Below are 12,052 nucleotides of genomic sequence, written 5' to 3'. Positions count from 1 at the left end.
GCTTCCTGACTGACAGTGGTCAAGTGACAAAGGGAATGGTTCTCCTTGGGCCACCCCACCTTCCATATGTGTTAAGAACTAATTTTTGTAGCCATTTGGGACCAGTGGAGTGGAGGAGTGCAAGAAACTTGGCTGTGTTCCTGAGGACTTCAGATGGACTCCGTCAGGACCGGCCCAGCAGATACTGACTTTTGGGTGCTACTTTCACTTTTATCATCAGTTTAGGTTCTGTGGTTGTAACAAAACCTCTGAAACTCCAGACATATTGTGCTGCTCCACTTCATTTTGGTGGTTAAAGAGCTTAGAGTAGAGACCAAATATTCCCAAAGCAGCTAAAAATACCATGACCTTGCTCCAAAAACCCAGCAATGCTGGAAGGACACAAGGTTGTTTCTCCTGAGATTGGCTCTGTGCGTCCCCTGAGGGTCCATGTGGTGTCTTGTGCTCCAAAAATGTTCATGATACTTCAGAAAGTCTGAAATTCTGTGTCAATATTTGTTCTACCTTCCTGGCTTTTGGCTCACATCTTCCATTTCTATTTTTGAAGTCATCCCTCTTGGTAGTTCTTCTAAAAATACTAGCTTGGCTATAAGAAGAGGAAGTTGATATTCTTGTGCTCCTCTAAAGGTAGTCTTGATCTTGTTCTACAAATAGAGCTCATGGGTGGTGATTTGAGTCCAGCTTCATTATTCTCCTTCTGTATGCCACTTCATCTGCCCCCCACAGTCAAATTCTTAAACTGTAGGGATTTGATTTCTGGAAAATTAGGGCTCCTCACCCATTTTTGATGCTCTTCCAGCTTTCACTCAAGTGATGTCCCATTTCTATCAAAGGTGAGGAGATGGATTTCACATGTGAGGCTTAGCAGTGATAAACCACATCATCCACGATTTCTTTAGTGTTTCAAAGGATTTTGTTTGGTACACATTGGAAAAGTGTGAAGTTCTTCTTAAAAAGAAGCCATGAGCCTCTCCCTATGGGTCTGTCCTCCTCTATGAATTTGGTGGGGTCAGGAGCAGATGACAGGAGTTGTAGTTAAACAAATCTTTATTTCTTATGGCTGTGGTGGGTTCCCTTCGCAGTGTGGATCTATGCTTGTATGGTTGCCCAGGAGAATTGGGTTACACCTCTTTTACTTCTTGTCCCAGAATCACAGCATGGTGGGGGTTGGAAGATCATCCAGTGCAACACTCCTGATAGAGTAGGGGCAGCCAGAGCAGCTTGCCCAGCATCACAATGACCAGGTGGGATTGGAAGCACTCCAAACAAGGAGAAGACTCCACAACCTCTCTGGGCAGCCTGCTCCAGGGCTCCACCACCCTCACACCGAAGAAGTTTCTCCTGATGGAACCTCCTGGCCTTCCTGTTTGTGCCCATTGCCCCTTGTCCTGTTGCTGGGCACCACTGGCAAGATTCTGGCCACATCCTCTTGCCCCCCACAGCTCCTTAGCTCTTGCTGAGCATTGATCAGATCCCCTCTCAGGCTGCTCTTCTCCAGGCCCAACAGCCCCAGGGCTCTCAGCCATTCCTCCTCACAAAGATGCCCAGGCCCCTCAGCATCTTTAGAGCCTCCTCTGGACTTTCTCCAGCAGTTCCCTGTCTCTGTTGAACCTGGAAGCCTAGAACTGGACCCAGCTGTGGCCTGACTAGGGCAGAGTAGAGGGGGAGGAGAACCTCCCTCCACCTACTGGCCCTACACTTCTTCATGTCTTCCAGGAAAACATTGTCCTTTTTGGCCAAGAGGGCACGTTGCTGGCTCATGGTGACCTTGTCCACCAGCCCTCCCAGGTCCTGCTTCCCAGCAGGCCACCCCTCACCTGCACTGGTGCACCACATGGTTTAAAATGGTGTTGGCATCAGACTCTCTACAAAGGGCTCAGAGTTGTGTCCTCCAGCCATGGTTTTAATCAGGGCTTTAACGAGACCAATTTGCATTTTATAGGGTTTCTCAGGACAACCTGGGAATGAACAGCCACATTTCAAGGAATAATTAGCCTAAGCTTTAAATTGCTCATTATCTTTAAGGTCATTATTTCAAACAGTCTCTTAGGTCTTAATGTTCTTACCAAGGTCCTGCACTGACTGTGGTGAACCTCTGATTAGTCACCAAATAACCAACCCTGGAGAAAACCTGTTATTGAGGAATAAAACCAGGTCCCTTTTGCAGTGCTGCTCAGAAGGTCAGGTTAAGGTGCAATGGGGTGGCCACTCTTCTGGGTTGAAAGCTAGCTGGGTGGCCAAGCTTAAAGAGCAGTGGGGAATGGGGATCGCTCCAGCTGACAACCAGTCACAGGTGGTGTTCCCCAGGGCTCAGTGCTGGGGCCAGTTCTCTTTAATGTCTTTATCAATGGTTTGGATGAGGGGATTGAGGCACACTCAGTCAGTTTTCAGGTGACATCAAGCTGGGTGGGAGTGTTAATCTGCTGGAGGCTCTACAGAGGGATCTGGGCAGGCTTGATGGGTGGGCTGAGACCACTGGGATGAGGTTGAACAAGGTCATGTGCTGGGTCTTGGACTTGGGTCACAATCACCCCATGAATCCTCCAGGCTTGGGCGGAGTGGCTGGAAACTGCCCTGTTGAAAAGGACCTGGGGTGTTGTTGGTGAAGAGCAGCTGAAGATGAGCCAGGTGTGTCCATGTGGCCAAGAAGGTCACCATCATCCTGGCTTGGATCAGCAAGAGTGTGGCCTGCAGGACCAGGGCAGGGATCATGTACCTGTACTGAGCAATGGTGAGGCCACATCTCGAGTACTGGGTTCAATTTTGGGCCCCTCAGTCCAAGAAGGTATTGAAGGGCTGAAGCATGTCCAGAGAAGGGCACTGAAGGGTCTGGAGAACAGGTTTGGTGTTCATCATGAAGAAAGGTAGGCTGAGGGGAGACCTTCTGGCTTTCTACAACTCCCTGAAAGGAGGTTGGAGCCAGTGGGACTTGGTCTCTTGTCCCAAGTAACAAGCAATAGGAAAGGAGGAAATGTCCTCAGGTTGCTCCAGGAGAGGTTTAGGTTGTACATGAGGAGCCATATCTTCCCCAAGGAGGTGATGGAGTCCCCATCCCTGGAGGTGTTTCAAAGCTGTGTAGATGTGGTGCTTGAGGGCTGTGGTTGGTTGGTGACCTGGCAGTGCTGAGTTAAGGGTTGGGCTTGAGATCTTCATCATCTCTTCCACCCCATGATTCCATGGCTCTATATTGTGTGACTTGGATGGTTGGGAGGTCTGCAGCGGGTTGGTTTTGCAGAGCTGTGATGGAGATTTTGGGTTTTGGAGACTGTACCCTGAGCAGTCAGGGAAAACCTTCTGCATGCAGTTGTGAGACCTGAATTTCTCCTCTCTGTGAGAGGGTGAGGGTGGTGAACCACTGTCCCGGGTGGGAGGGTAAGTAGAAGCCCCATCCCTGGAACCATTCTAGGTCAGGTTGTTTGGGGCTCTGAGCAACCTGCTCTAGTTGCAGATGTTCCTGCTAACTGCAGGGGGGTTGGGCTGGATGACTGGATGAAGGTCCTTTCAATCCAAACCATTCAGTGATTCTGTGTTGGAAGAGCTCCTTCTAGCTTTTCCACCTGTAGCTTTGCTGTTGTAGACTTTGCTCTTGTTGTCAAGAGGTGACCCAAGAGTGAGTATCAGCCATTAGAAAGAGGTTCAATGACTTCATAGACCCAGACTGTGATTCAGTCTTCATCTTGGAGATCTGAGGACCAAAACTGGTCTCAGTCCTAGTAAAATCTAGTAGATTTGGGCTGATTTAGGGCTGTGGTCTGATGTTTGCACTCAGCAGAACCTCAACCCAATGCTGAGCATGAGTTAGAAACACACTGGGCTTAGAAACTCATAGAAATGATGGGTCCACCACTGGTGTGAGGTCTTCAAGTCTCAATGGCCTGAATTTCTAAGCAGATGGGTGACTCTTCATTGCCATTGTTTCTGTCCCACATCCTCTTTGTACAATCAACCTTAACCTGCAGGTGCTTTCTCAGGGGGAAGATACCAAGGGGTTAAACTTGGGTTAATCCCAGAGTCCATCTCCATACGACCTTTTGTCTGGAGAACTGGAATCTTAAATAGCTGGAGCTCCAGCTGAAGTTCTGGCTCAGTGAGCAGCATTGTCAGGATTACTCATTAATGTAAGGCAGGTTGGAAGGGACCTTGAAGATCATCTATTTCCAACCTCCCCCCTCCCCCCTCCATGGAGAGAATGGAGTCGAGGGCTTGGGACAGTCCCTTTCTTGCAGTGGTTTCATTTAAGCTGAGGAGGTGGCTTAGGGGAGGAGAAGCTGCCTGGATTGATGAACTGAGGGCTGTAGATCACAGAATCACAGAATTGTTTTGGCTGGAAAAGACCTCTGAGATCATCAAGTCCAACCACTGGCATAAGACCATCAAACCATGTCCCCAAGTTTCTTGAACACATTCAGGGACAGTGACTGCTCTACCTCCCTGGGTTACCTGTTGCATCACTGCAAGCAGGAAGAGGTGAAGGCATCGCTGCTACCACGGAAGGGGAGCAGGTCTCCCTTGTGTTTCAGATGGTGTCTCCGTTCACATCTCCAGTTTCACAGGAGGAAAGCAGAGCAGGAGATGAAGTATCTGGCTGGGCAGGTGGAGTGTTGGAGGAAACCAGCTTTTCCTTCATGAATAAAGATGGGAAGGCTGGAGGAGGAGCTTTATCTGGGAGCTGCAAGCCTCGTGGAACACCAGCGTAGTCTTTTGGCTCCTGGAGAAGAGGAGGCTCAGGAGAGACCTTGTTGCCGTCTACAACTCCTTGAAGGGAGGTTGTAGCCAGGTGGGGCTTGGTCTCTTCTCCCAGGTAACCTGTGACAGAAAAAGAGGGCACAGTCTCAAGCTGCACCAGGGGAGGTTTAGGATGGATGTTAGGAAGAAATTCTTCAGAGTGATCGGCCATTAGAATGGGCTGCCCAGGGAGGTGGTGGAGTCACCATCACTGGAGGTGTTTAGGAAGAGACTGGATGGGGCACTTGGTGCCATGGTTTAGTTGATTAGGTGGTGTTGGGTGATAGGTTGGACTTGATGATCTCAAAGGTCTTTTCCAACCTGGTTAATTCTGTATAATTCTCTCTGGTTTAATCACAGCTGCAAAAGTCTTTCTTTTGTAAATTCATGGGATCACTTGGCATCAGAGATGGACCAGAAGTTTTTCCACTGGGAGAAGACTTTTGTCACACCAGTAACAGCTTTTGAAGACCACAGCCTTGACCTGCTCTTTCATGGATGGCTTTGAAGTTGCTCCATAATTTGCTCTTTATTTCCCAGGTTTGTTGCAGGTGGATTTGTGAACTTGTGTGACCTGATCACACAGAAAATTGTTGGTTTCTACCTTTCCTACCTTTACAAAAGGAAGATCTTTGGCTAAAGAGTAATTTGAAGACCAAAATGTGGTGCTGGCAGAGCTGAGAAGTTCAGAGACTTTACAAGGGTGGTTCCTCTTCCGTATGGCACAAGCAGTGTAGGGGGCTTGGAGCTATTTGCAGATTTTAAGGTTCCATTTGAAAATGTTCAGAGAGTAGGAGATGTTCAAAGCCTACAGCATGGCTGAACTGATGCAGGGAGGGAGGTTGAGCTCCAACCATGGTGAAAAAGCAGGGTTTCATAGAGCCCTGGCAGGGGGTGGGTTGGAAGGGACCTTTCAAAATCATCTAGTCCAACCGACCTATGGTCAGCAGGGACTTGTGCAGCTAGAGCAGGTTGTTCAGAGCCCCAGCCAACCTGACCTGCAATGGTTCCAGGGATGGGACATCTACTACCTCTCTGGGAAACCTGGGATAAGGTCTCACCATCCTCAGTTCGAAAAACATCTTCCCTCTCTCCAGTCTCAGTCTTCCTCCATTTAGTTTCAAACCATCACCCCTTGTCCTGTCACAAGAGACTCTGCTCAAAAGTCTATCCTGAGCTTTCTTCTCAACCCCCTTCATGTCCTGAAAGGCCACCAGAAGGTCTCCCTGGAGCCTTCTCTTGTCCAGGCCGAACAATCCCAACTCTCTCAGCCTGACCTCACAGCAGAGGCTTCCAGCCCTCCCACCATTGCTGTGGCCTCCTTTGGCCCTGCTCCAACAGGTCCATGTCTCTCTTGTACTGAGGGCTCCAGAGCTGGCCCCAGCACTGCAGGTGGGGTCTCAGCAGAGCACAGAGGAGGAGCAGAATCCCCTCCCTCCACCAGCTGCCCACACTGCTGGGGATCAGCCCAGCACAGGTTGGCTGTGGGCTGGGAGCACACAGTGCTGGCTCATGTTCATCTCTTCACCCACCAGCACCCCCAAGTCCTCCTCCACAGGGCTCTCTCCAGCTCTTCATCCCCCAGCCCGGACTGATAGTGGGGGTTGCACTGATCCATGTGCATGACATTGCACTTGCTCTTGTTGAACCTCATGAGGTTCACATGGGCCCACTTGAGGGTCAGCAAGGCCCAGGAGAGGGCACTTCAATCAGACATGGGTTAGTACATGACAATGAGCACTTGCATTTTCGTAGGCCTGATCATCGTTGTCCAGGGTTTCAGTGCCAGGTGACACACAACTTGCAGAAGACACCTGAGCTCCGGAGTGGAGGGGCAGGAAAGGACTTTATTTTGAGCATCTTTAGATCATGGAAACTCTGACTTTAGTGTCTCAGACTGAAAAAAAGAGGCTTTTTGTTTGTTTGTTTTCTTGATTTAAGTATCATGATGGAATAACCTCTTGGAAAAGAGCTTTGTGCTTCGATGGTACCATCAAGGCTACCTTCCTACCCCCCTTAAATGTTTTTAGCCACAACTGCAGTGGCAGCTCCCATGGGATTTGACATGGGAAGGGTCATCAATAATGTTACAAATTCAAAATGTACCTTTCTGGTCATATTTAGGTAGAGTTGGTGTTGAGGTCAATCAGTGATGTCCCATCAACCTCCAAACCTTGCTGCTACCTGAGCATCCCTCAGCTTGTCCAGAGCCTCTTCCCTTCTGCAGTAGGTACTTGCAAGGTGAGAAGCAAATAGGTAAAAGGAAGAAACTTTTGACACTGAGGGTGGTGAGACCCTGGCCCAGGTTGCCCACAGAGGTGGTAAATGTCCCATCCCTGGAACAATTCCAGGTCAGGTTGTTTGGGACTCTGAACAACCTGTGCCAGTTGCAGATGTGCCTGCTAGCTGCATAGGTGTTCAGGTCCCTTCCAACCCAAATCATTCTGTGATTCCATGATCTGGATTGATGGAGCAAAGTCAACCAGAATTCAGCCAGGCCAAGTGCTGGGTCCTGCACCTGGGTAACAACAACCCCAGGAGTGCTCCAGGCTGGGGGCAAAGTGACTGGAAACTGCCAGGTGGAAAAGGACCTTGAGAGTTTTGGTCAGCAGTGGCTGGAGGTAAGCCAGGGCGTGCCCAGGTGGCCAAGAAGGCCACCTGCATCCTGGCTTGGATCAGGAGGTGTGGCCAGCAGGAGCAGGACAGGGATTGTCCCCCTGGACTTGGCACTGGTGAGGTCACACCTCAAATCCTGGGTTCAGTTTTTTGCCCCTCACTCCAAGAAGAACATTGAGGTGCTGGAGTGTGCCCAGAGAAGGGCAACAAAGCTGGGGAAGGGTCTGGAGAACAGGTCTGGTGAGGAGTGGCTGAAGGACCTGTGGTTGTTGAGCCTGGAGAAAAGGAGGCTGAGAGGAGTCCTTCTGGCTTTTTACAGCACCATGAAAGGAGGCTGGAGCCAGGTGGGGGTTGGTCTCTTCTCCCAAGGAACAAGTGATAGGACAAGAAGAAATGGCCTCAAGTCGCACCAGGGGAGGTTTAGGCTGGACATGAAGAACAATTTCTTCCCCTTGAGGGTTGCCAAGGCCTGGCTCAGGCTGCCCAGGGAGGTGATGGAGTCCCTATCCCTGGAGGGGTTTCAAAGCCATGGAGATGTGGTGCTGAAGCCCATGGTTTGTTGGTGACCTGGCAGTACTGTGTTAATGGTTGGCCTTGATGATCTTCAAGTTTTCTTCCACCCAAACCCATCCTGTGAGTCCATGAGGAATGATCTGGTGAGGAACAGGGGGATGAGTGTTGGAGCCTGGACCTTACCAAGGACAGAGGTTTGCACTTGCTGCCGTGGGGGACGGACCCACCTCATTAAAAAGCACTTAAGCATCCAACAAATCACTTGGCTATTTTAGTTGCTCATTAGTTAATTTTCTTCTAATGAGGCTCTGTGGAGGTAATCATCTGCCATTGGGGAAAGGGAAAGTGTGGGGGGGAGGGAGTGGGGGGGTTTAAAAGGAGCCTAATTAGCAAGTTAATTATAGCGAGCAGGGAAATGTTCTGGTTATATAAATAAGGCATTGTTCTGTGCACAGTAAAAACCATCCTGGGGTCAAGCAAAACCCTGTCCAGCAGCAGCAAACAGAAGCAGGACTTGTTTGGTGGGACGCCTCATTAACCCTTGGGGTCCTTCTTTGCCAACAGCACACACACACAAAATAACCACCCCCACCCCCCAGCCCAAGGAATCTGCAAATCCCAACCCTTCCCCTTCCCTCCCTCCTCCTTCCCTTCTCCCTCCCTCCCTCCCCCCCGAGGCTGAAACCAGAGCAGCTAAGCTGGGAGGTATAAATGGGGGGGCAGCCCTTGTCCTGGTGGGAGCAGGTGCCAAGGAGGTGTTGGTGATGCCGTCATGCCCAACAAGAAGAAGTACAATGTCAACGGCGATTCGGGGATTAAAGCCCAGGTGAGGGTGCCCTTTAGTACCCGACTCCCATTTTTCTCTCCACCCCACCTTTTTCTTTCCACTCCTTTCCTCACTGTTCTTCCTTCCTGCCCCAATCAGTTATTTATGGAGCTAGCCATGTCTACCTGCTCGGAGAAGATCTCCGTCTCTAGAGCACTTGCTTGGATTCGATGATCTTAAAGGTCTTGCCCTGCCAAAAACAGTTCTATGAACTTCTCTTCTTGTTTCTCAGGAGCAGGAGGTTTGAAAGGATGCAAGTCTGGAGCCCAGACTTGTTGCTCTGGGGTTGTTCTTCAGAACATCATGATGGAGGATATGATGGATTTGAGAGCAGAGAGGTTGCCCAGGGAAAAAAACCTGGGATGATGATAGTTTAATTCTTTGAACTTCTCTTCATGTTATCTCTGGAGCAGGAGGCTTGAAAGGATGAAGTCTTGAGCCAGAGTTGTTGCTCTGGGGTTGTTCTTCAGAACATCATAATGGAGGAGGTGATGGGTTTGAGAGCAGGGAGGTTGCTCAGGAAAATCCTGAGGTGGTGAGACCTTTCTTTTTGCTCAGTGAAGTAGCATAGAGCAGCTCTTTGTGGTGGAAACCACAGGTTGAACTGAGCCTTGGCTCATTTGAAATGTAATGAGCCTTGCACCTGCATTGAGAAGTCATTAACCCTTTGTACCTCTGGAGGTGAGGTTCTGCACCTTGAATTGTTCTTCTCCTGCTGGAAACTGAAAGCAGTGGTTCTTGTGTAGCTGCAGAGCAGGTTGGACTCCTAAAGCCGCAAAGCTGCAGATCTTAAAGGCTTCACAGCTTCTCCTTTGAGCTTCAGCCTCTGCAGGGTTCTTTAAGATTTAGCTGGACAAGGTCCTTTTAAGATAGAATCTTGCTGGAGCATCTTGTCTAGACCAGGCTTTTCCCAAGAAAGGTTGGATCAGATGATCCTTCAGGTCCCTTCCAACCTGATTCTGAGTTGATTGTTACCTTCAGAGGTTTCATGGTGCAAGCTGAATGAGTCCAACGTGGGACTAAATTGCTGTTCGTGTACCCTTCTTGAATGTCCTCATCTGTCCTGCCAGGCTGGAAGGTGACACATCCTGCTGTGGGGATATAAAGTGGAGGTTTGGGGTGTGTGAGCAAGGTCTGTTTTTTCTCCTGGTGGGATCAAGTGCTGAGATACCAACTCACCAATAAAGGCTATCTTCCTGGTGGACCCTTCACATGTCCATGTGATACAAAACCTGGCACTGAAAGAAGGTGGGTACAGGAGATAAATTAAATTCCAGCATCTTTTCTTGCCTGTTTGAAGGCTAAAGCCAAAAGATGTTGGTGAAGCATCAAAGAGCAGACCTGAACCTTGACCTGCCCCCTTCCCAATGTTCTCCTCTTCTAGTGCTTTGTGCAGCTAAAGCTAAACCAATCGTTCAAACACTTGAAGGGGCTGAGGGCAGGATTTATTTTCAGGTCTACTTTAGTTCTACCTAATTTGGGTCATAATTTGGCTCCTTGGTAGGTCCTTCACATCTTGGATGTGAACTTGGAGAGCTGTGGCTGCAATTATCACTGTTGTGGCGTTGTTTGAAGTGGTGGCACTGAGTGTCCTGGATAAGATGGAGTTGTGTTGAATGCCCAGGATGAGATGAAGTCATTGTGTTGAATGTCCTGGATGAGATGATGTGGGGAAGTGAAAATGTTGATTATGGGATAAATCATTCACCCTTGGTTGGGCTTCCAGCCTGCTCCAGGCCCGGAGGTGTTAATCCACCACAGACTCTGCAGTGTAACATGAGCTGGACCTGGGGTTTTTTTCCCCTCCCCTGGGTCTCTCCTGCTCCAGTGTCGTTCTGTTGTTTGCTTTAAGATTAGCAGAGCTCCCAGGTCCTGCTGCAAATCCTCTCCTGAGTCCTTTCCCTCCTGCCCAACAGCCTGTCCTTGGACCAGTTCAGTGTTGGGTTGACTCTAAGTGAGCCACCCAAGACCTCCATCACTATTTTTCACCACTTACTGTCCCCCAAAAGGAGGTACCAGCGCTGCAGCAGCATCCACTCATTCAAAGTACAATGTCAAGTGCTGCTGCTTAAGCTTGAATTTGAGTTCCCAGATGGGGATCAAATTCTTCCTGGTTAGATGACTTCTCCAAGTGGATGAAACTTCCCCACAGCCCTCAAGGGGCTGGCTAATGGGCACAGTAGATGGTGTTCAGTAGTTTGCAGATGTAAATATTTAACCCCATTGTACCTGCTTGAGTTGCTTAATGGTCGTAATAAAGTCCAAGGAAATTTGCACCTGGAAGTTGTGCTTCCAATTTCACAGAGTCCCAGGGAGGTGGGGGTTGGAAGGGACCTCTGAACATCCTCCAGTCCAACCCCTTTGCTAATGCAGAGTCACCCAGAGCAGCTGCTCTAGCGTCACAACGGCCAGGTGGGGTTGGAAGCTCTCCAGACAAGGAGACTCCACAACCTCTCTGGGCAGCCTGCTTCAGAGCTCCACCACTCTCAGAGCCTACAAGCTGCTCCTGGTGGAACCTTCTGGGTTCCAGTTTGTGCCTCTTGCCCCTTGTCCTGTTGCTGGGCACCACTGACAAGAATCTAGCCCCATCCTCTTGCCCCCCACTGGTTCTTTAGCTATGCAGAGCATTGATCAGATCCCCTCTGAGGCTGTTCTTCTCCAGGCGCAACAGGGCTCTCGGCCTTTCCTCCTCACAGAGATGCTCCAGGCCCCTCAGCATCTCTGGACCCTCCTCTGGAATATCACCAGTAGTTTCCTGTCTCTCTTGATCTGGGGAGCCCAGAACTGGACCCAGTTCTCCAGCTGTGCCCCACTAGGGCAGAGTAGAGGGGGAGGAGAGCCTCCCTCAACTTGCTGGCCCCACTCTTCTCCATGCCCTCCAGGACACCCTTGGCCTTCTTGGCCACAAGGGCACCTTGCTGGCTCATGGTGACCTTGTTGTCCACCAGCACTGCAAAGTCCTTCTCCAGGGAGCTGCTTCCTAGCAGGTCACCCCTCCCCTGCAGGGGTTTGTGCAGGAGGTTGTGTCCTTCTTAGGTGCAGGACACCTGGAGATTCATCCCAAGTTGTGACCGTGGTGATTCCACAGTTCTCTCCAACTTGAACAACCACGCTTGGCCAATCTACACAGGACTTCATTTATGCACCTCACCCTTCATTTTTTGAGCTGTATTCCCTCCCTAGAGATGTTCAAGGTCAGGTTGGATGAGGCTTTGAGCAGCCTGGTCTAGTGGAAGGTATCCCTGCCCGTGGCAGGGGGTTGGAACTGGATGATCTTTAAGATCTCTTCCAACTCAAACCATTTTGCGAATCTGTGGAGGTTAGCTCTCAGGTTAAATACTCTTCCATGCTTCTGCTCCCTAAGCTCCCAAC

At 49.9% G+C, this 12,052-nt stretch overlaps 1 protein-coding gene across 2 annotated transcripts in view; it reads left to right on the top strand.

The window, feature by feature from the left end:
* Window positions 1-12,052, top strand: part of AHCYL2 (adenosylhomocysteinase like 2) — an 89,731-nt gene that overhangs the window by 45,418 nt on the left and 32,261 nt on the right. The window contains exon 1 of one of the 2 annotated variants that reach the window (XM_054177990.1): window positions 8,548-8,680. The exons of the other annotated variant lie outside the window; for it this stretch is intronic. Within the exon in view, the coding sequence (XP_054033965.1) occupies window positions 8,627-8,680 (54 nt within the window). The 5' untranslated portion in view covers window positions 8,548-8,626. Of the gene's footprint in view, window positions 1-8,547; window positions 8,681-12,052 lie in introns of those variants that run through there. 2 annotated transcript variants of the gene reach the window in all.

The sequence above is a fragment of the Dryobates pubescens genome, chromosome Z (assembly GCF_014839835.1).
Source record: "Dryobates pubescens isolate bDryPub1 chromosome Z, bDryPub1.pri, whole genome shotgun sequence".
In the NCBI taxonomy this organism is placed as follows: domain Eukaryota; kingdom Metazoa; phylum Chordata; class Aves; order Piciformes; family Picidae; genus Dryobates; species Dryobates pubescens.
The sequence above is the reverse complement of the archived record's forward strand: the minus strand, read 5'-3'. Positions and strand labels throughout refer to the sequence as shown.